Here is a 24,263-nt window from a genome sequence, read left to right on the forward strand (position 1 = left end):
TTCAAATACATTCGCCGCACAACTGATTGATTGATTGATATGTGGGGTTTAACGTCCCAAAACCACTATATGATTATGAGAGACGCCGTAGTGGAGGGCTCCGGAAATTTCGACCACCTGGGGTTCTTTAACGTGCACCCAAATCTGAGCACACGGGCCTGCAGCATTTCCGCCTCCATCGGAAATGCAGCCGCCGCAGCCGGGATTTGAACCCGCGCCCTGCGGGTCAGCAGCCGAGTACCTTAGCCACTAGACCACCGCGGCGGGGCGCCGCACAACTGAGGTTTATTGCGCATGGTCACAGTGTAATTACAGATCTGCAAGAAGAAAAAAAATGGTGTCGATATCACTGTCACACTAAACATTACTTTACAGAGACGGCGCCATGGCTACCACGACGAGACCACCATTTTTTTTTTCAGACAACAAAACAGACGGGCATCTCACACAACAGTTTGCTACTGTTCATTCCAAACCCCTCAATTATCTCTCTAATCATCTGATCTAAATTTCACAAACATAGCATGTGCAGCGTGCCACTCGAGATGGTCACTCGTCGCGAATTTGCATACATTTTTAGAATGTTCTGGGATCCTGGCTGTACAGTGAATTAGATATGCTTAGTACGCTGTGTCCTGCCAGTCGGCACATGCGAGTTTTCGCACCCTAAAGAGCGCAGAAGCAGAGCTTCCGGTCACGGTCACATGCGGGACAGTCACGTGACCTATGCAGTAACGTCACCCATGACGTCACTGGTAGAGTTGCGCGTCGCTGTCGACTCTATGGTTGTGGCAGTAGTGATGTTTTCGAAATAGTGAGAGCCGCGGAGCGCGACAGCGTACGTTATAGTGACGCCCCGTTGACATGGACCAAGCGCCGACAGCGGTAAAATAGCGATACATGAGCAACGACGGCCAGAACCTTGCCCTCAGTTCAAGTTTTATTGGCGGCATGACGCCATACGTAACGTTCAGGCACATTCAACATGACTATTTCGTGTGTTACGGTGACCGGAAGTTTAGCCGGAAGTTTATAGATGCGAGCCCCCCCCCCCCCCCGCCATCCTTTGAATTTGTTCGATAATTGTGGGTGCGGATCCCACCGACTTTAAGAGTTCTTCTTCGTTCACATGTCCCGCCGCGTTGGTCTAGTGGCTAAGGTATACTCGGCTGCTGACCCGCAGATCACGGGATCGAATCCCGGCTGCGGCGGCTGCATTGCCGGTGGAGGTGGTAATGTTGTAGGCCTATGTGCTCAGATTTTGGTGCACGTTAAAGAACCACAGGTGGTGGAAATTTCCGGAGTTCTCCACTACGGCGTCTCTCATAATCAAATGGCGTTTTTTTTCTTTTCTGTCTTTTTATTTCCCAGAATAAAACGAAAACATTACATTTTGGATGGTCTCCTGGGCTAAAAGCCGTAATGAAACATTTTTGGGACGTTAAACCCCCCATATCTATCGATCAATTCTTCGTTCACTTTTAATTCCTTCGCATTTCTTTTTTTCGTCCACTTATAATTCCTTCAAACTTATGTCGCGTTGAAATGTCATGTCGTGATCTATGTCCCATGATGATAAATTTCGGGAAGGGCATGTGCACGGTGTGCCACCGCCTGGATACACCACTGCTGTCAGGCTTTCTGGAAGACAGTTTCATTATGCTTTGCAATAAGGGCCATATGAATAGTCTTCACGCGTCTTATAGGATGCAAGGCGGCAATAAAGTGACTTGTCGGGAAACTAGCGCTTGGTGACAGTGATGTTCCGTACTACGCCGAAGAATTCCCATTCATAGATAGGAAAATTCCCCATTTCGGGGAGTTTTCCCTGCAAACGTTGACGAAATTCCCAGCATGTGTTCCTGCAGCACAGTACTAATTTTTGCCCCCCTTCATGTACACATATACTATAATTACAGGTGTCTCATGTACTGGGGACTTTTGAAATCACGACTCTCCACTGAGGCACAACAAAAGCATGTTTTTTCTTTGAATTCATATACTGTTAGTACACTGCGCATTGTGGCCTTCAAGTCTAACATTAATAGTGAACTAAGAATGGCTCCGCGTGTATATTAGAAACAAATCTCAAAGGCTATGCTTGCGTGGAGCATCTGCCAGAACCGATTACAGCAGATGAAGACGCACTGTGACCGCTAATTATCGGTCGTCATACAACAATTTAACCATTCTTAAATTTCCCTGCAATATCACGAAGATTTTGTATTTTTTTTTCCTATTGCTCAAAATGACAGGCGAAAAATCCCCGAAAAAGGGAAACGATTTTTTGCACGGAACATCACTGCTTGGTAACACTGTCATTAACAGCTCGTGCTTTTCTGCCAAGTAAATGCGCACTCTCCCTTCTGCAGGTTGTTCCTGGATTCGGCCCATGCGCTCGTACGTCTCGGGATGAATGTCTGCAGCACCGATGAAGGCGTAGGAAAGTGCTCCACGTAGCGCTTCAGAGACCATGGCGGGAAATTCGACGCGCGCGAGAAGACGACCGCGACTCTGCGGGAAGTCTATCGTCATCTCGCAAGATCGACCAGCCGCTTTCCTTTTTCTATGATGAGTTACGATGAACGTGCAATCTGACCCCAGGTTCAGTTTTTTTTTTTCTGAACGCTATTCGTTGTACCGAAACAAACGAAAAAAAAATTGTTATTTCTCACGATCTAGTAGTTATGGTGGTTTTGGGACGTTAAACCCTACATATCAATCAATCAAGGTCTAGCGGTTAACGGAGAGAATGAGGTTAAGAAGAACACGACCACAGCTTGACGATCTGCATCTACACGCCAGCGCTGGCAGCACACATCGGATGAAAAACAGTGCTATTTTGAACACGTTTAGACCACCATTTGCTGTTTTTACACATACTTTCGTTTGCCTAAATTCGAATCATGCTTACCCACGTGTGGCCATGTTATACGCCAACTCGTTTACTATCGTTGAAATGTAAGCTGCCATGACTGGTATTTCTCCCATGTTCTTAACTGATGTCATACCTGGCTAATAGACATAAGGCGTGACCTTAAAGTGCCCGCCCCCAAACAAGCTATTACAAAATCCGCTATCATTATATACTTTGCTGCACGTATGCCCTTGGGTCAACAGCAGACACAGCTGTAAGGGGGGGAGGAGTGCGCTTTAAAGGGGCCCTGCAACACTTTTTTAGCGTGGTCAGAAAACACTGCCGATTGGTAGTAGAGGCTTCCTAGAACACGTCAGCCAAATTTTTTAACGAAGCACGCGGCCTGGAATGCACAATAAATTATGAAATTCAGCTAAAGCGATTGCTTTCTCTTCTCTCGACAAAGCATGGAAGACGCTCGAAAACCACTCCTAAAAAGCCCATCTATCAGTCGTTGGCTGATTTGAACATGGCGCGCTTGGTCGTTACAGAGATCGCAGTGGGCGGCCGCGACGCATCCATGCGCGTATGTGCGCGATCACACTGACAAAGCCGCGCATTCGAAGAAAAAAAAGTGCTCAACGTCACGAGGCGCGCGTGACGTTGTTCTTTTTCCCGTGAGGGAATAAGCACTTCCAGTGAATTCATTCCTTGGTTACTTGAACAAGTAATTCAGGGCCCCTTCAACTAGTGTGATGCAACAACATGGCAAAAGCGCCTCACATGACGCTCCAGCCGCAACACAGATGGATTGAATTGAATAAACTTTAATTGGGTACTCCAAAACACAGATCACTGTTTCGCGGGCTGCTCCCGCGTGGCGACAGATGTCGAGCTCCTCAGCCACCTCGCGGGCTCGCAACATTGATGATGACGACCGGCATAGTTTCCCTTAAGTAGGCAACCTCGTACAAACGGCTAAACACACGCGTTGTTTGCTGGCAGTGAAGACGGGCTTTTTTCTTCTCTTCCAAATGGTTTAAGCCATAGAGACAGTGCAATTTATCTCTAAGTTTACTTATGAATTTTGCCAATCACTGAATGTAGAAAATCTGTGCCATGTTTTTGATGAAATCAGCGCGCGTTTGTCCTGTACTTTTTTTGATGGTGAATAGAAAATTAGTGATGTAAGTGACTGGGCCACTAGTGATTCCATCACTTAGCCAATCGTGCTGAAGCCATGTGGCACGCCAATATCGCATTTCGGATAAGTATTGCAAAGAGGGCCTTAATATTGTTTCGTCCTAAACCTATACCAAGCTCGTGTCTGCATTGGTCGCAAATGCTGAAACTGAAGGATTGTACGAAGACTAGATTGGAAGAACTGCTGGTAAAATTTTAAACAGAGGGCCTAGCTGATTCCACCTAAAAGAATATTTTCAGGCCTGCTCACCGCCGCCGTGACGTCACTTGTTTTGCCCGAGCGAGCGCGCGTACGAGAGGCTATCAATCCATTGCCACCATCGCCTACCGTTAAAAGTTAAAGCGCTCGCTGCGAGTTTTACACGCTTAACAGCTTTATTCTGCATTTTGCGTCGAAAAGGGCGCTGCTTTATGTAATTTATTACGCTTGAAAGCGTTTGGAGATTTATCTGTGTGCCATTCCTTCCATGCACGACTAAGTCAGACTGCGCTATCGAACGTGTGATCTATAAAGCGAAATTTGATGGACTAACAAAGTGACGAAATAAGTAAGGTAAATTCCAATCATTCTTTCTTTATGTGCGCACACATATGCACGCAAACACACTATCTATAACATACAGAGAAAATGTTCTATTCATTTGCAAAGCTTTGCAGTTCATTGTGTACTCTTTCGAATATATGTCTTCATATAGACACGCAGTTATTAGGGAGAGTGTGTTGTGCTGCCACGAGTATGTTATTCAGCACAATATCGGGGTGATGGTCAATGGAAGAGAAAACGAAATATTTCGTTTCACAATAATCTCTTGTGCCTGACACAAGGAGTGGCTTTTCTTCTTTTGCTCCGGCCCCTCTTACACTGGTGCGTAGTCCAATATAACTTGGGGCCTGCGAAAAATATTCGCACTGGGTCTAGATTAAACCGTCTAGCTTCAGTGGGCACTTCTACTGCACTGTCGGTTGTTCGATTGATATATTTGGTAGTGGTTCTTGAATATGCTAGCTTGCCCCGCCGCGGTGGTCTAGTGGCTAAGGTACTCGGCTGCTGACCCGCAGGTCGCAGGTTCGAATACCAGCTGCGGCGGCTGCATTTCCGATGGAGGCGGAAATGTTGTAGGCCCGTGTGCTCAGATTTGGGTGCACGTTAAAGAACCCCAGGTGGTCTAAATTTCCGGAGCCCTCCACTACGGCGTCTCTCATAATTATATAGTGGTTTTGGGACGTTAAACCCCACATATCAATCAATCAATCAATCAAATCAATCATGATTATGCTAACTTGAAGAAGAGCTCACACACCTGAAAACGATTTAACAAAGAGTTTTACCGGAAGTATCTACAGGTATCTGAATTTCAGAAAAACACATTAGGCTAAGGTGCTGGCGAGACTGGCGCAAAATTATAATAGCGCAATAAAGTGGTTGGAACATAGGAAAGAAAATACTATGCTCAAAACCGATGCACTAAGTAGTTCAATGACATTCCTTCCTTTTTTATTTACCAAGTCAACAGAAGTAATACTAGAAATCCACGGGGCTAATCACCAATAGCGAAATGTTTACTGGCCTTGAAGGAAAAACGCCTCTTCTGAAAATGTACTGCCACGCGGTTTTATTATTTTAATACCATAGCTTACGCTAACAAGTCAGAAGCACACACGACACCTTTATTATAGAGCAAGAATCAGACATGGTGGAGATGGTGCCATTGGAACTACATTGAAATATGTACTACGGACACACGTACCTTCGGGTCACGGAGAAAACGGATGTCGTCGTCAGCTCCAACTTCGTTCTTCGGTTGTCCTTAGAAAACGAGAACACTCGAAACTTCGGTACAGTTGCCGCGACAATTCGCCATGCCGCGTCACCCAACCGTGCGGATTTGCAGCCATACACGTTGCGAATATCCATAACACAAAGCGTATCGCATATTCACGCTGTTGTTTATGGTCACAAAAAAAAAAGCACGGTCTTTGCGAATCGCCAAAAAGCCCATCAGCACGCCCCGAAACGTTCGTCAGACTTGGCAATCTTTCCCCCGTATTCTAGAACGTTCCTTCACTCAACGCTTCACCTTCACTTGAGAAAGCCGATGGGAGCGCCGTCTCTAGGCACGGCAAATCACTGCATATCAGCAATAATCTGCTGCGATTCTTGAATAGCGCAGCATCGTTTTCAGCCGAGCGGTGGCGCAGTGCTCAACTCTGTCAAATGAAAGGTGGAAATTGAGTCGAGGAGCGTTTGTGAATACGGGGGTATGTCTGTCGAGCGCCGAGAGCCAGCTTAGGCTGTGCAGCTAAACACACCGGTCCAAACGGAGTGACGTCAGATCCCACGGCAGATACAGTGATCAGGCTTGAAATTATCAAGGTGGCATTGGCCTGATTATTATTGCTATGGGGTTATGACGGGAGCACACTCGTGGTTCAGATGAAGCTGTTCATTCGGCCGAACTCGTGGCCGGTAAATAGGAAATCAGATTACAGAAACGCATTGGCACTGATAGCGGTGAACAGAGCGTCGGCCGTCGATCAACTGACCATCGGCGAAGCGCGTCATCGTTTATACATGCGCTGTCGAATATTCCAGCCTCATCACTGGTCGTTGCGAAAGCTCTGGCATAATCTCGAGTGTTCGCTTCTTGCGCACAATATTAACAGAACTATATATATCTACAATGATCACGAACCTTCTCGAACAATGAGGCGCAGTTTGCGCTCAGCATTCGTGATCCAGGTTTTGAGGGCGAAAACTGAATCAAACGAAAGTGAGAATAAGAAACGTGCGTACCAGTAGGCTTTAAAGTTGTCGGTTTATTATTTTTTTTTTTCATTTCAGTTGAGGCCCGGTAGATGTAAGTGACATACACAAGTCCAGCCACGCACTTCTACATGCCCGAAATAGCCTTAAGATCAGAGTATAACCTTGAAACCTTCCCTTAAATAGCCAACCTAAGCCTGAAAGAGTTTCATATGCCAGCAGGAGTTTGTAAATACCCATGTGAGACCAGATGCGTTGCCAGCCCGCTTTAAGGACTTCAATAGCAGACTGACTAACCATTCGAGAAAGAATCCACTTCGATATACCGCTACTGCTTCACGCCGAAAAATTATTCGTTAACGAACGAACTCATTTGGTGAAATGACCAGATCAAATTGTGCGTTAACACAGCGTTATTGATAAAATGTTCTGCGCTTGCGAGTTTGCTTGCGTACGGGATAACATCTACCTTCGAGCCTGGCACCTCGGCCGGGTCCTCGTCACGATCACGACATTCTCAAGGCTTCTATCAAATCAGTGTGTCATATTGCACTGAGTGTAAGACTTTGAAGACTCTGAGACAATCACATTTAATTAAGAACCACATAAAACTTCATAATTCATGTCTTATATATCCCTATTTCTGTGCAGTTATTCTTTTTACCAAACGCTGTATAGCAAATTGTCTGTATAGCGATTCATACCGACTTCTCAGCTATTCTGCTGCAATAAATCTTTATCTTTCCGCGGCCCGAATAGCGGCACTATTACGAAGTGCGTGTTCTCGTGGGCGCGCGAGAAAAGAACGTTGGCGAGCGGTCTCCGCCGAAGTGTCCGGCGGCGATCAATTTCAATAAACGCCCGACGTCGTAGACAGCCGCGCCGCGCGCGCTTTCGGGTCAATCGATTGAAATGAAATCAGGTCGGCGGCCACTTTTTTGGTCAGCCGACGACCCTCGCTCAAACACCGACTTCGAAAAGCGCGATGCCTTTCATTGTGATGGGACATGAAGTCCAAGCCCTCTTGCGGTGATGAGGAGGGATTGGGTGAGACTTGAGCGGGCAAGCCATGACCCAACGTGCCCGCAAAGATGGCTCTATTACGCGGCCTAAAAACGAACTGTCGGACCTTTAATTTACGTGTAAGTTTACCATGACAAGAAAAAAAAACAAAGCTTTATAAACAAGAGGACGCAAAAGAAGACAAGTAACAGCGTTCGCGACCTCTGTGTCCTCGTGCCTCGTTTTGTAGCAAGAACTCAAAGGGTGTCTTGGCCACTCAAAGGAGAGAGCCGCCATCTTTTTCTTCTAGGGAACGCAAGCCGGGGCGTCACGTGACAGTAACAAGCGCCATGTTAATTTTTTTTCTTATCTTCAGATAGCAAGCTTTTCGGTTTCGTGCATCGCTCAAAGGAGGACGCTACAATGGCTATCATGTGGCGTTACGTCGCGTTGTATAGCGCCAGCATTTGTGACGTCATGTCATGATATTAATAATTTTTGGGTTTTAACGTCACAAAATCATCATACGGTTATGCGAGACACAGTAGTGTATAGAGCTCCGTAAATATCGGCCCTCTGGGGTTCTCTAACGTGCACTTGTAAACACACGGGCCCCCGTTGAAGGTGTACCCTATATTATACAAGAAATTGCGAACAGCATCGCATAGGTCTGCGAAATTTGCAGTGTCCCATGCATTCAGCGCCACTTGGTAGCAGAGTGCTTGGAATCGGAAGGACCCCGCAACAACCTAAAAGGAAAAACGAAGAGTGACAGAAATCACGGCCGATGAGGCATATATAACATCTGTTTTGGGGGTCATGCCGAAGCATATAGCAAAGTGGCTGACTGAGCTAGTAGGTTGAGCATACTTCAGGTTAACAGCACGAACGTAACGCACGCTTCGGCGTGGTGGTTTAGTGGCTAAGGTACTCGGCTGCTGACCCGCAGGTCGCGGGATCGAATGCCGGCTGCGGCGGCTGCATTTACGATGGAGGCGGAAATGTTGTAGGCCCGTGTGCTCATATTTGGGTGCACGTTGAAGAACCTCAGCTGGTCGAAATTTCCGGAGCCCTCCACTATGGTGTCTCTTAAACATATGATGGTTTTGGGAAGTTAAACCCCACATATCAATCAATCAATCAATCAATCAATCAATCAATCAATCAATCAATCAATCAATCAATCGAAAGTAACACACGACGGACAAAAAAATACGAAACAAGCGCTGTGTTTTTCTTATTTTCAACTGAAATTTGATCAGTGCTAGTCTTGTAGTTTTTCTGGCCACCGTGTGTTATTTTCGCGCTGCTTAAATTACGTAACATATAGGCTTAGATGACCAGTGAGAGATGGTTAACAGGGTCAGGGTGGCTGCTACAGTTCACGGTTCGTAGAATGAAGATGTTCGCCCGAGGCAGAGTACATCTTTGTGTCTAGCCTGATAGGTTTAGTCTACCCTTTTATGTGCAAAAGCTTGTCTTTGCTGACAGCGCTCGCGTAGAAGAAGTTATGCGGGTGGTGTTGGTGCGTTCGTAACCCGTCAAAAAGGGGCAAAACGATCGGCCAAATGTTTGGATACGTGCATGAAGTTAATCCGATAGCTCTAGAACCACCTGCGTATTGATTTCGTTATTTTATACTACTAGCTACATACCGCCAAAAGTTTGGTTCATTTGGTGTACGGTGCCAAAGCGGTTTTTTATAGTTCGGGCATGTGGGAGGGTCAGAACATAATGAAAAGGCATTGAAATGCCTTAGAGAGTGTCTTATTAAGCGAACCATTTACTCAAAATAATTATATATTATATTTTCTTAGAAGGGTTAGGACGCAGAAGAAGACATTATATACAGCTTCATGGGTGGAAAACGACATACAAAAACACTGACTGCGGTTGCGGACAGGACTAAGAATATTCGCGCTACATCGACTCTTTTCCGCGTTCCCATGGAGGCATGCTCACAAAAAGCACATAAAGAAACGACACAGTCTCCAACTCAAGCCATTCAGAAACAAGTCTGGCAATCGAGGTTTAATAGGATTCTCTCATAAAAAAAATTTAAAAAAAATGACAGGCGACAGAAAGTCAGAAATTCATCGCCTCTCAAAGCCCGGCTGACCAAGTTGAAAGCCACGAAATGCCCGCGCAGTTTTTCATTGAAGAGAGAGAGAGAGAGAGAGATAAAGATGCAAGGAAAGGCAGGGAGGTTAACCAGACGCACATCCGGTTTGCTACCCTGCACTGGGGAAGGTATAAAGGGGAGAAAAGAGGTTGCAGAAAGATGAGAAGGTACACACAATCACGAGCACATTCGGGGAGCACACACAGTCTATAGGCGGTCGCTCAGGTTTGTTGACTTTAAGTAAAGTAGCAGTGCTTTAGTTGCCTTCTGCGCAACTGAGGCAGATGCCCAAGGTCCTAGTATCTTCTGCACACAAAATGGTCCGGGGTCAAGTTGATTCAAAACCATCCGGAGCTGGCATCGCTGTGTGTCGTAGCAAGCGCAGCTGCACAGGACGTGTTCGATGGTCTCTTCAGCTCCGCAGTAGTCGCATGTAGGAGTGTCTGCCATACCAATGCGAAAGGAGTACACCTTTGTAAATGCAACACCCAACCAAAGGCGGCATAACAGTGTCGCATCGGAGCGGGAAAGTTGTGATGGTAGCTTTAGCTTGAGCGAAGGATCCAGTTCATAAAATTGACACCTTTGAAAGCTGGTAGACTACCAGAACGTGCGTGTGAGATCTCGAGCCAGCAGGTAAAGTTGTCTTGCTGCATCATTCCTTGATAGAGGAATCGGGACTACACGGGTTTCTTCATGGGCTGAGCGGGCTGCATCATCGGCTAATTGATTTCCGGTAATACCGATATGTCCAGGCAGCCATTGATATATAATATCATGCCCTCGTGCTAGAGCGTCATGATGGCAAAGTCTTATTTCTTGTACCAATTGGTCATGACTCCTCCTACGCATGGCAGACTGCAAACTCTGAAGCGCTGCCTTCGAATCACAGAATATGACCCATTTTCCTGGACGTTCTTGAACAAGATATTGTAAAGCAGCCCTTATAGCAGCAAGCTCTGATGCCGTAGATGTAGTCATATGCGACAACTTAAACTTGATTGTCATTGCTGCAGCCGGAATTACAGCGGCACCTGAGGAGCTGCTGGACGAGACGGACCTATCAGTGTATATCTGCGTTCGGTCTAAGTACAACTCATGTAATAATAGCAGTGTTGCTTGCTTCAATGCTACTCTGGAGTGATTGCTTTTCTTTTTGATTCCCGGAATTTCTAGACGTACTTGCGGCTGGTCGAGGCACCACAAAGGATATGCATTCTCGCAGCTGGCGTATATCCTGATGGAATGCTGTTTAGGTGCTTGGCTATGACGTCTGAAAACGTAGCACGTGGTCTTCCGGAAGGTAGAAGGGCCAAGTGGTGGTCGGGGACACGGTTAGCATGTCGAATGTGCGCTCTGAGGCAATTCACAACTCCATATGTCCTGACCGGATGGTCTTTGGCAAGCGTGATTGTGGCATAAGTAGAAGCGCATCGGGGCAGTCCTAGGCAGATACGCAGTGCCTGACCCTGCAAACTCTCCAATGAATGAGTATTCGATTTGCAAGTGTTAGTCAGTACCGGCAAGCTGTAGCGCAATAGACCCAGAAATTGGGCCCTGTACAGCTGTAGCATGGAGGCCACAGAAGTTCCCCATGTTTTCCCGCACAAGAATTTCATTATATGCACAATAGATAGCAGTCTCTTCTTCAAGTATGCACAATGTGGGCTCCACAAAAGACTTCTGTCGATTATTATATGCCCAGAAAACGATGCGTCCGTGCATATTTGACACTCTGCCCATTGATGTAAACAGAGTATAGCGTCATTGGTTTGCGTGTAAACGCCATCAACGCGCACTTCACAGTTGATATATTTAGGCCTTGTTTCTGAAGGTAGGCTGTTGTGAGGTTTGCTGCCCGCTGCATTCGTGCACGCACCTGAGGCAATCTTCATTGAAACGGCAAAAAAAAAAGCGAATAAGATGCCTCGGAACACATCTAGCCTACAATCGTTGAATAATCTAATGAAGTGCAGGCGTTCATCAAAAAGACACCACTAGCACAAAAAAGACGGGGGTAATTGATCTGCTAGGAGTTTCGGAGCAACACAGCGCCGGGTTCTGTCTCGATTCATTGCGTGTAGGGCAAGGAGTGGGCCCATGAAGACCATGTGGGAGCCCGTGGAGTGAATTCAAGTTGCTTCTACCCCAAAATCTGAAGGAATGAAATTTTTTCACGCTGTCTTGCTCTGCCCCATGCTGTGTTTCGTTTTGCCCCGTAGGTTGGGGCAAAATCAGATATCGTGTTCATTTGTGTTTAGAAAAATAGGTTAACAATTTAGAGCACTTGGTACTCTACTATGGGAGAGCTTAAAGTCATCCCGTCACAAAGCAACATTTTTTTTAGGGGCGAAGCTTCTTATAGCGGCACCCGTTCGTCCCTCGTAGTCGTAGTAGCAGTGTGTAACCAGTCTTACATTTTGACCTCCAAGGTGGTGCCGGTGGGAGATTTATTCTGTGCGTTGTTGAACAATAAAAAAATCGCAGCTTGTGCGTTACCTAAAAGCCGAATTCTCCTGTCTCCCTTAGCAGCCATTGGCATGTACATTGAGCACTATCTGATACGAAAGGGTTGCTACGTTATACTCACTGGGCGTAACCTCCTTGGTTTTAGAAAGGTTTAGCGAGCGTTGGGCCACAGTGCCATGAATATAGTGAACTAGTATATACCATAAACACGAGGTGGTTAAAGTAGGAAGTTGACTAGAAGCGCAAGCCATAAGAAAGTGTGCGTGTGCCTCCTCTCGTTCAGTCCTTATATTGTCCGCTGGATGGCGGTGCTTCTATATGAGGAATATATGATGAAAAGATGTGAGATGGTGGTACTTGGAGTGTTGAATAGGTGGACGAACAGACATACAGACAGATGCATGGACGGACGCACGGATGGCTACACGGACGGATGAACGCATAGACAGACGCAGGAGCGGATGCATGGACGAACGCCGGGACGGCTGCACGAACAGACGCCCGCACGGACGGGCGGATGGACGCACGGGCGGCCACACAAACGCACGCATGGACGAAAGGAAGCAAGAACGAATGGACGGACGGATGCTTCGCCCCACTCTCCATCATTCACTCCGTGGATATGCTGCCATTCTTTTTAAACACCCCTTCGAACATGTGGCAACAGGGTCATTTTTATGCAGCACAAACCATGTACCCAAACGATAGTTTCTGCGTTGACATTTATTAGTAAAGAGTGAAATTAAAAATATTATTCATTATTCTTCAATTTTTTGTCGCAATTATTTACCCACTATACCCTAATTCTTTTCCGTTATGCTGGTGACATTACCTCTACAAGTGTCAGTGCCACAAGTTATCGTTAGGAGGGTATTATTTGTGTTCCCTGTAAAAAGTGAAAATCAACCCTCGATGCCAACACGATTGACGCAAAAAATCATCAATAGATGACATCACCAAATGAGAATAATATTGAATTGCAAGTCGCCAATACTTTCGACTTTATCCCGACGTCACTATGACGTCTCATGGCGGGACGTGTCAGGTTTAGGTCATCACATGGAGTCACATGTAGCTTGATCGGAACCATAGAGTTTCCTATAAACAACCTCGAGGGAACTTTGTCGCTAGTGTCTACGCGAGCTGCAACACATGACGCTTCAGCGAGCATAGGAAGGATGGGTAGTACACAAATTTGTCTAACCTACGTACTTTTGGCTCTGCTTGACTTCGCGGGACTCGAAGCTGCTTTTTCACGAAACGGCTATCAGCAAATGTTCAGCAGTTACACTTCCCAACCTCAACTTTTTAGGCTAACCAATTCAAATAGACTGATGAAGTTCACAATGTTCCGTTCTTTTATTAGAAACAAGACGAAAACAACAATAAATGAAGTCACAAATGCGTTCGAAGCCCGCCAACACGAAGACTAAGCAAATCCGTGTACTATACCCGTACCTTTGCCATGGTCGCTGAACGATCGCAGCGCCACAATCCCCTCTAGTTAATTTTAGGAAACCCTATGGTCGAGAAAATCACGGAGGCAGTGCAAAACAAACCGCGTAAGGTGTCGAAAACTTTTGGAGTGGGGTGGTTGAGGATCAGTGCACCGACTGGAAGGAAAAAAGAGATGGCTTTCGCCTTCGAGCCATCTTCGAAAATATAAGGGACTCTTCCAAGCTGAAACTGCAGTTGCTATGTACTCTATGGTGGACTATACACAAAGTAATATGGTGCAGGACTCGCGAGCTTGCGGTGGTTTAGCAGCGTCTCGACAAGCCATGATCGATAATTCAATAAAGCACGTTGAGACGCACTATGTACAGCGCCGCCGCCAGGAAAGTTGAGCCTCTGGTCGCCGCGACCGCTGCGGCATCTTTGTTGCTTCGTTGTTGCATTGGAAGCGAGAACAGGCGCAGTCACGTTGTTCTGCGAACATCGTGAAGCAGCGTCGGCAGCTGCAGGCTGACGGCCATCTCGCTCCTGATGCAAACGCTGAACTTGGATGTAGGCGACGTGGCGATATCCAAAAGTAAGACAGCTTCGCCTTAGCGGCGCCAAGCCTGAGGGAATTGCGGAGTGGGGCAACCTTTTTCGTTTCTCATCGCTTTTCTCTTTCATTCTTCTTCTAGTTCTCCGTTTATTCTTGGTATTTTTTTTGTCTTTATTGCTCTTTATTTCTGCGCTTATTCCTATTTTTTTTTGCTCGCTCTTCCTCTCCCTATTTCTGAATTGGGTCGTCTTTTTTTTCTATATTAACGTGATTTTCCCCGCGTTACGCCTATAGCGACGACAGCACACACAGCACACGACAGGGCCCCTAAAGAGCTCCGCAATTTGACTGACCCCCGTATTTTACAAACGCTCCTCGACTCGACTTTCCCCCTTCACTTGACAGAGTTGAGCACTGCGCCACCGCTCGGCGGAATATGACGATGCGCTGCTCGAAAATCGCACCACATCATCGCTAATATGCAGTGACTTGCTGTGCCTAGGGAGAGCGCTTCCATCGGCTTTCTCAAGTGAAGGTGAAGCGTTGAGTGAAGGGAAGTTCTAGAATACGGGGGTGAGTCAATTTTGCCACAAGGGCACAAGAAGAAATGAGATAGCAACAAATTCACGGGTCATACGAAGCAAGACCAACACCTCCCTCTTTTACTATTCGATGACAAAACGTTGGCGCAAGGAAACGCAGCCGCTGCAGTGCTTGTAGTGACCTCCATGTTACATATCGCTTTAACGCATACACCGTTGAGGAAAGATTAAGGTATGAGCCGTCTGCTTATCACCGCCGAGATAACCTGCGGGTGACGGTTCCCGACGAATCCAAGTATATACGCTCAGCATGTTATCGATTTGAACAGTATACATTATGCGAAACGTGACACTGACGTCAACACACTAACGGTGAAAATGCTCCTTGTGTGTCCGTATAAATGCTATGGAAACAAAGCCCTAAGAGACAAACTAAGCAGACCTCGCTATTTCATTGGAGTATTTCGTGCTTACTGGACACTGGGCGTGTCGGTACTTCGTTCTCAAAACTGTAAGTGTAACATATTGAATAAATAGCTGAGCCGACCAAAAAGAGCATCAGGACTGTCGAATAAACTGCAGTAAAATAGCGCTTTGTATCCTTGGCACACATTCATGCTGGCGGAAAAGCTATGAACCGCGCATATAAAAAAAGCAATAACATAAAATTATAAGTTATGTCAGTTAAAATATTAAAAGTATAATGACAAACGGTACATTTCGATTCGCTCAGCTGCAATCCAACGCCTTCATCGAGTAAAGGCTGAAAAATTAATTCCAATGCAACGAAAGGAACAGTTCTAGATTCTTAAAAAAAGTGTTGCAGACGATCTAACAAAACGATGTACGGGTTTTGAAAACTTGACGTTTCTGCTGTATTGAAAAATATTGCGGGAATAGTTTTCAGCCCATATAAAATACGCGAAAATTGTTCTTTTGCCTAAAGTAATTACATTTTTTTAATTATTTTCTCCGGCGAGTAGTTTAACAAACTATTTCTCAAATAAACACTAAAAAGTCATAAAACCCTAGAGTCACTTCATAAGCCGTATTTATGATACCGCCGCAAGTGGTACCTTGAAATAAAGCGAAGTTACGAAACATCGTTTCGTATGCAGTAACTCTCTCGTGAAGAAACGTTTTTGCGTTTAGTAAAAGACAGTACCTGTTTTCGGCATACGTGGGGCAATTTAATGATCAGCGTGAAGCAGCTGAGTAATAAGACATTGAAAAAAAATTAGGACGACCTACCTTTACTTTGCCATAAAAGAACACCGCCAATGAAATAATTATGCGAGAATTTTAATAATGTAGCTATTACTGTGCGGTAAGATATATAGCAGCTGTCATCGCCATCTTCATCGTGGTCATCAAAACTAGCTGGTTCGGCAAACAAACGAAGGAAGAAGCGTGATCGCAAACATCATCGTATAGTGAAGACGGTATGTTAAAAAAACAACGAAACCAAAAATTTAGATAGTGAGAAAAAAAGAATCAACAAGAAAGCAGACACTAATAGCTATAGCTTGATTTTGGGAGCCGACCAGACAGCTGGTTTTGCCAAACCCGATTAATTTGGTATGTCACAAATTTATCCAGATTTGAAAATTACTTTTGGACCCGGGTTTTTTTTAACATACTGTCTTCACTATACAACTCTCCCCCCCGCCCCCTTTTTTTTTTCGTTGTAAGCAATAATGCAGTTATCGTCCATATGAGACTAAATGTTCTCTTGGCCAATCCCCCAGAGTGGGTATGAGCCATGGATCAGAGGCTACAAACAAAACAAACAAACAAACGTCATCGTCACCAAAATCAACACCTGCCATACCAAGAGCATCATCATCGTCAGAGCGTGGGCGTGCCATTCGAAATAACGAGTCAGCGTCACGAGCTATACGCCGCCATGTCTAACCTCCACGCCACGCTGCTCTCCAGTCTTCTACTGCTGGCCTTCGTCTTGGGTCCCTCTTCGATGGCTCGAGGTCTCAAGCACGGCGTCACCGGTGACGTCAACTGCGAGTTCCGCTGCCCGCACTCTCTGAAACCCACGCCGCGCGCCCTCCACGAGAGTTCTTCGAACGGCTGCGGCACCGAGGCGTTTCGGCTTCCGGCATCGGCGCTGCCGCACCCGGACTTCGAGGCCTGCTGCAACGAGCATGACGTCTGCTACGACACGTGCCTCTCGGACAAGGCGCAGTGCGACGCGGCCTTCGACGCTTGCATGAAGCGCATCTGCGACACCAAGGTAGTGTCCGGCGTGCACTCGTGCGTCTCGACGGCCCACCTGTTTATGAGCTTGACCACAAGCCTGGGCTGCGAGCCCTTCATAAACTCTCAGAAGCAGGCTTGCGTGTGCAAGCCCGAAGGTGACCTGTAGGCCTGAAGGTGACCTGTAGGCCCAAAGGTGACCTGTAGGCCCCAAACGTGAACTGTACGCGCAGTCCCAACTGATGACGCTTGATGTACATCGAGGCTTACCACTCGATACTCGTTACAGGTCTGCACGCATTGCAAAACGCCTAGAGCTTTTGCCGTCTTAACCGAAATAAACGAGCGTGGTTGTACTTCTACTTTTACAGAAGCGCTGTTATGACCGCTGTCTGTCCGATTCGCGATGTTGACTAGCAACTATCATCCCCATTCAGGAAATTGAAGGCCGGCTCGTGAGTGGGAAGATGCTAGTTTGTGTGCCTGTGTCCATGCGCATATGTGCATGGCCATGTATGTTTGTGCGTATGCGTGCGGACATAGCTGTAGCGTTGAACTCTTGATGGCAAAGCTGAAAGCTCCTTCAATTTTTCTTTGCACCTTCTTTGAATTGCCTAGCTATAGCGCGGCATCAACCGTGTCTTGTAATAAGCGTTGCTTCTCGGAGCATGATGGCGGACCTCAATTTTCGGCAGGATTAATAAATGTACATGTGAACGGCTTGTGCACGCTGGGCTAGAGTAAGTAGTATCTTTTCGGAGGTTATACGAGCAAAAGGCATCACTTCTGCAGTCAGACTGTTAAAGGACGTCTCCATCTACAAGAGCTGCCAGAAATTCAGGGCGAAGTCACTTCTAGAGACTTCCTGGATTAAATAAAAATGTGGCCTATCTCAGCGAGTCCGTTTCCGCACCCTGCAGAGACATAAGCTAGTGATTCAGGACGATGAGATTACTTTCAATTAGTTCAACATCGTCATACCAAAATCCGGCACAACGCCACTGAAACAATTAATCTTACTAGTCGGCCCTGATCAACAACTTTACGGCTTAACTTGAACAGCATTCTCTAATAGCAAGTTCATGATCCCAACGCGTGTTTGTACACTGCATGAGAATCTTGTCTTGTCTCCTAGGAGATCTACGTTTGAATCAGTTTGTGAGAAGACCGCGTATCAGCGATTGTTTCTGCGGCAGCACCGAATAGTTTTGGGGCAGATACTTCAAAAAAAAAAAAACAATTTATCGGACATTTAGGATGTGAATGAAAAATTAATTTATGGACACTCTGCTAAGCTTGGAAGCCTGCCTACTCCCGTCTTCTGTTTGCCATGGAATTATTTAATGTCCTTGTTTTTTTTCTTTTTCTTTTGTTGGTCAAGGCTTACTGACAAGAGTTCCTTTCATAAAGCACAGACTCCTGACAAAGCTTTATGGTTGTTCATTATATCCGCGGGAAGAACGAATTAGCCGAATAGCTTGGCCATGCAGGAAGCGGCTTAAAACTGTGCTACGGCACCACTTAAGACCTGTCAAAAGAAAGTTCGGTGCCTTTCATCATTTTTTTGTTCTCGCATCGTTGTGGCCCGGAGTGCGGCGCCACTGGCGCCTCTCTGCCGGTGACGCTTTCATGGTTCGTCCCTCCTTTGTCATTTCCGTGCCCCGGAAAGTGGCGAGGAGCCTAATGGCTTCCGAACAAAGAGACGAGAAAAAAGATGGCGGAGGGAAGGCGCTAGCAGCAGTTTGCACTAGCGTATCTAACTTTCGCACCGAAACAGAGTCGTTCCCACGTGCTGGCTGCCCTCTCGCGCAAATTCTTATCGCCGTCAGAAGAGGTTTGAACATTCTTCAAAAGCGCGCCGCAAATTTATATGGCTATCCTTGTTTTCTTTGAGGTGTGTTCAGTTAACTTTCTGCCAATGCCTTGCTTTTATATTGCGAACGAAAGAAATTTTCTTTTGCGTGGCAGCCCTCAGGAATGAACGAATGATGATCGCTTCGCCGAGACTACGGCCGAGGAAAGCAAGAAGGCTGCTGTGAATGGAAGCACAAAATAACCGAAAAAAAAAAACGAAATATAACATGGAAAGTGAGGTCATCCGTCTATAGGAAGCTCGATTCATAACTGTCACGTTATCTTGGGAGCTCTTGCAAGTCGGAAATGATTGAGAGAACGAGAGACGGGAATCAGTGGGGGCACAGGAAACACACTTTAATACAATAAAGCACTACCTAACCTAAAATTTACGAACCCAAAAAATACAAGCGAATTAAGTAAATAACTAACATAGTGTGCCTTAAATACAAGACAATGATCACTGACGATTGACGTCACTCTCTACAAGCTCTACTACAGTGCCAACATTCGTCCTAAGAGTAAATTAGGAGTACAGGAGAAAAAAAAAGTGTGGGAGGGTTCACCCTCAGCTAACCTGCTTTCAGAAGTGGTTCGAACGAAAATCCAAATTTTTCTACAATTCGGAGGTCAATGCTACGCCCGGATAGATTTCTCAGTGTTTGTCCACACGCTTTGGCATAACTGCTCTTGATTATCGACTACAAATAACTGCGGCATCACTTACGTGAAATGAATTACGTCGCAGCTGCCGTTTCGTTTTCCGCAGTTCGTGCCGTTGGTTCAATTGATTGATGATTGATATATGTGGGGTTGGACGTCCCAAAACCACCGTATGATTATGAGAGACGCCGTAATGGAGGGCTCCGGAAATTTTGACCACCTGGGGTTCTTTAACGCACACCCAAACCTGAGACACACGGACATGATTGATAACATCTCAACACACGGGCCTACAACATTTCCGCCTCCATCGAAAATGCAGCCGCCGCAGCCGGGATTCGAACCCACGACCTGCGGGTCAGCAGCCGAGTACCTCAGCCAGTAGACCACCGCGACGGGGCGCCGTTGGTGCAGAATGGCACTCAATGACCTCTTAAAGCACGGTCTTTTCGCGTTGCACACACTCGGCTTTTCGGGCATTTTCGAGTCCACACGCCGCATTGTATACGTGAGCAAGACAGCAAGAAAGGACCAGCCACACAGCTTGGATCGCATAAAGACTAAGCTCCCGCCCTGATATCCGACTGGCGCTGGCGTGTGCTGTGTGCGGTCGTGCCCTTGAACTTCTCCGAGATGAAATAAGGTCGTAAACCTGCATTTTTTTCCCCCGAAGCGAGGCTCGCTCTCTTCAACAGCTTGGCCACGTTACGTCACCGCTTAGGCAAAGCGCGTAGCCAATATCCTTAGGCTGGTAGATGCTTGCGGAATACTCATTACGTGTTGTAAGACCGATGTGCCACAGTCACGAGAGAAGCTATAGCCTGTGCCGTCAATTTCGGGTACCCTAACCGCGACCCCGTAGGTTTAGGCCAACGAAAACTCGAGGCTCGGTGGTTTAACTCCTAGTCAAACTCTTTGAGCTTTACTCGTAGAGTTCATTGAATGAGCCATAGAGTGGGAAGAGCCAGAAATGTGTAGAACGTAATGAAGCGTACGTGTGTAAGCTTCATTACAATGTAAACTCTAGCAAGCGAGTCGCACATGAACAAATTATTTTGTCACTTGTCCCAGCTTGCTATATTTGTTTGTTTTAGGGGCGAAGCTCCTTAAAGCGGCACCTGATCGTCCCTCGTCGTAGTCGTAGTGCGTAACCGGTCTTACGCTTTGACCTGCAAAGTGGTGCTGGTGGGATATTTCTCCTGTGCGTTGTTGAACAATAAAAAATTCGCAGCGTGCGCGTTAACTAAAAGCCAAATTCTCCTGTCTCTCATTCCCAATTAGCAGCCATTGGCATGTACATTGAGCACTATCTGACAAGAAAGGGTTGCTAGGTTATGCTCGCTGGGCGTAACCTCCTTGGTTTTAGAAAGGTTTAGCGAGCGTTGGGCCGCAGTGCCATGAATACAGTGAACTAGTATATACCATGAACTCGAGGTGGTTAAAGGTGGGAAGTAGACCCGAAGCGCAAGCCGTAAGAAAGTGTGCGTGTGCCACCTCTCGTTTAGTCCTTGGAATGTCCGCTGGATAGCGGTGCATCTATACGCGGAATATACGTTGAAAAGATGCGAGATGGTGGTACTTGGAGTGTCGACTACATGGAAGAACGGACAGACAGATGCATGCACGGACGCATGGATGGCTGCACGGACAGATGGACGCATGATCGGACGCTGGGGCGGATGCATGGACGAACGCAGGGACGGGCTCAAGGATGGACGCGTGGACGCACGAACAGACGCACGAACAGACGCACGCACAAACGGGCGGATGGATGTACGGATGGTCACACAGACGGACGCATGGACGGACAGAAGCAAGAACGAATGAACGGACGGATGCTTCGCCCAACTCTGCATCAGTCACCCCGTGGATATGCTGCCATTTTATTTTACAGCGCAGAGTTCCATCTGCAGGTCACATGGGTCTCCTTCACCTGCCTAATTACATGTGCATTGCACGACAGGAGATGATTTGTTCTAGAAAAGTATATGATTCGGGCTATTTGGTAACGGGTTATTATGAATGCAAAACGTGGGGTGCAGTACAGAACAGGGACTAGAAAATAGAACGGGCGCCTGCGTTGTCGTTCCCTTTTCTTGTCCTTGTTCCGTACTGCGCATATTCGCCCCCCCCCCCCCCATTCGCATTCCGAATGATGATTGGTTCCATTCGTGTTAACAACATTATTGTGACTACCGGGTGGCGTACCCTTTTGCGACATTAGCGGCCCCTACTCGGGACAACGATAGCGCTCTTTCCCACGTTGAGTGGCGTCGCCGTCGTTGGCTGGCGTCAGACGATAAACGAAAACCGATAAACGAAACAAGAAAGAAAGAAACCGAACGTGGAGTCTGTCGATACCCCGAGCTCCTGCCCTCTAAACTTGCTTTTTCCATCACGCACGCTAAGCCCTCTGTCGGCGCTTGCGCACTTGTCGGACTGGCGGGAGAAAGTGCTGTTTGAAGCAAGGCATAGTAAGGCTTAGTATGTTTACTGATCAAGCCACGGTAAACACAGATGAGGCGCTGTCTGAGGCAAGGCATAATAAGCTCGGGAAGGCGTAAGGCTTAGCATGTTTACTAAGTAAATCATAGTAAACATGGAAGCGCTGTCTGAGGCAAGGCATGGTTAGCTCAGCAAGGCATAGTAAGTCTGAGTATGCTCACTAAGCAAGTATAGTAAGCATGGAAGCGCTGTCTGAGGCAAAGCATGGGAAGCTCAGCAAGGCATGGGAAGGCTTAGCATGTTTACTAAGTAAATCATAGTAAACATGGAAGCGCTGTCTGAGGCAAGGCATGGTAAGCTCACTGAAAGGCATAGGAAGGATTAGTATGTTTACTAAGCAAGGCATAGTGAACATGAAAGTGCTGTCTGAGGCAAGGCATGGTAAGCTCATCAAGGCATACGAAAGCTTAGCATGTTTAATAATCAAGGCATAGTAAACAGGCAAAGCATGGTAAGGTCAGCAAGGCATCTGAAGGCTTAGTATGTTTACTAAGCAAGGCATAGTAAACATGGAAGCGCTGTCTGAGACAAAGCATGGTAAGCTCAGTAAGGCATGGTAAGGCTTAGTATGCTTATTAGGCAAGGCATAGTAAACATGGAAGCTTTGCCTGAGGCAAAGCATGGTAAGCTCAGCAAGGCATGGGAAGGCTTAGTATGTTTACTAAGTAAGGCATAATAAACATGAAAGCGTTGTCTGATTGATTGATTTGCGGGGTTTAACGTCTCGAAACCACGATATAATTATAAGAGACGCCTTAGTGGAGGGCTCCGGAAATTCGGACCACCTGGGGTTTTAACGTGCACACAAATCTGAGCACACGGCCCTACAACATTTCCGCCTCCATCAGAAATGCAGCCACTGCAACCAGGATTCGGTCCCGCAACCTGCGGGTCAGCAGCCGAGTACCCTTGCCACTACACCACCACGGTGGGGCAAGCGCTGTCCGAGGCAAGGCATGGTAAGCTCAGCAAGGCATAGGAAGGCTTGGTATGTTTACTAAGCAAGACGTAGTAAACATAGTGGAGACGATGTCTGAAGAGTGGCAAAACATAAATGGCCGCTGATGAGACCAGGACTCACGTAGTACGGCCGGCAGATGACTATCAGTTTCGACATTTGCGCGTAGTACGCAGATACGCGACGAATTCTTTTTCTGTCCTAATGAGTCAATCAAGCGATGTTAGGTACACTCCTGTGTAGACTAGCTCCAGGTTTCCCTTCCCGAGAATAATTATTTTCTACAAAATGAAGACTTCGTCCATTTGTCCCAGCAACAAATAACGAAACATGATCACCTTTTAGAACCTGGCACTTCCTTCCGAAAATAGTTCCGCACCATGCACCCTCAGAATAATATACATTCTTCAACCCAAAGTGACAAAACAATCATTATGCGGCGTTATGTTTCTAAGTATTAAATGCTAGCACTATTTCGAGTGCATAAAAATGCAGAGCTTTCGTGATGACTGAAAGCTGATCGCTAAATGTCAACGAATAAGATCACAAAACTGATTACAAGAGCCGCAAATGTACGCAACAATCGAGTTCTTGAAGAACAGTTTAATGATGGTGGATAGATACGTAGAGTATAGCATCCCAGAACCACCATACGATTATGAGAGATGCCAAAGTGAAGGGCTCCGCAAATGCCGGCCACCTGGTGTCGTTTAACGTGCACCGACCTCGCGCAGTATGCGTGCTTCTAGCATTTCGCCTCCAACTGTCGGGTAATGAACGCCCTCATGCGGCCGCTCGAGAACTCACCCTCCGAGCAGAGCCCCGCGCAATGAGGCGGTCAACACAGAGCTATGTTCCTACTTCTCACGTACCACAACATTACATACGATCACTACAGCCATACCCACTCACATCAGAGTCCTCATATTTTCCTCATAGCATCCTTATATGTCATAAGAGTGTTTATAGCATTCCTTATGCGATCCTTGTAACCCTTTCCTCTTTGGCCACACTGATTTATCGTTTACTGTTAGGAGTGGCATTTACTAAATCATATTTCTTCCACATTGGAATTTCCGACAATACTGTCTGCGATGCCTGCAGCTGCGAGAAGCTATGC

The 24,263-nt window shown here is 46.6% G+C and overlaps 2 protein-coding genes across 3 annotated transcripts in view; one reads left to right on the forward strand and one right to left on the reverse strand.

Moving 5' to 3' along the window:
- Positions 1 to 24,263, reverse strand: part of LOC119163474 (uncharacterized) — a 403,044-nt gene that overhangs the window by 36,823 nt on the left and 341,958 nt on the right. The window lies entirely within an intron of this gene.
- On the forward strand, positions 16,835 to 17,510 carry LOC119164861 (group XIIA secretory phospholipase A2-like). Its single transcript, XM_037417062.2, has one exon. It carries the CDS (start codon positions 16,859 to 16,861, stop codon positions 17,330 to 17,332), a length of 474 nt encoding a protein of 157 aa, XP_037272959.1. The 5' UTR covers positions 16,835 to 16,858; the 3' UTR covers positions 17,333 to 17,510.

The sequence above is a fragment of the Rhipicephalus microplus genome, chromosome 9, assembly GCF_043290135.1.
Source record: "Rhipicephalus microplus isolate Deutch F79 chromosome 9, USDA_Rmic, whole genome shotgun sequence".
Taxonomy (NCBI): Eukaryota; Metazoa; Arthropoda; class Arachnida; order Ixodida; family Ixodidae; genus Rhipicephalus; species Rhipicephalus microplus.

What these genes read in the sequence shown, in the direction of transcription:
- LOC119164861 (XM_037417062.2), top strand. Translation starts at nt 16,859, where the DNA reads ATGTCTAACCTCCACGCCACGCTGCTCTCCAGTCTTCTACTGCTGGCC.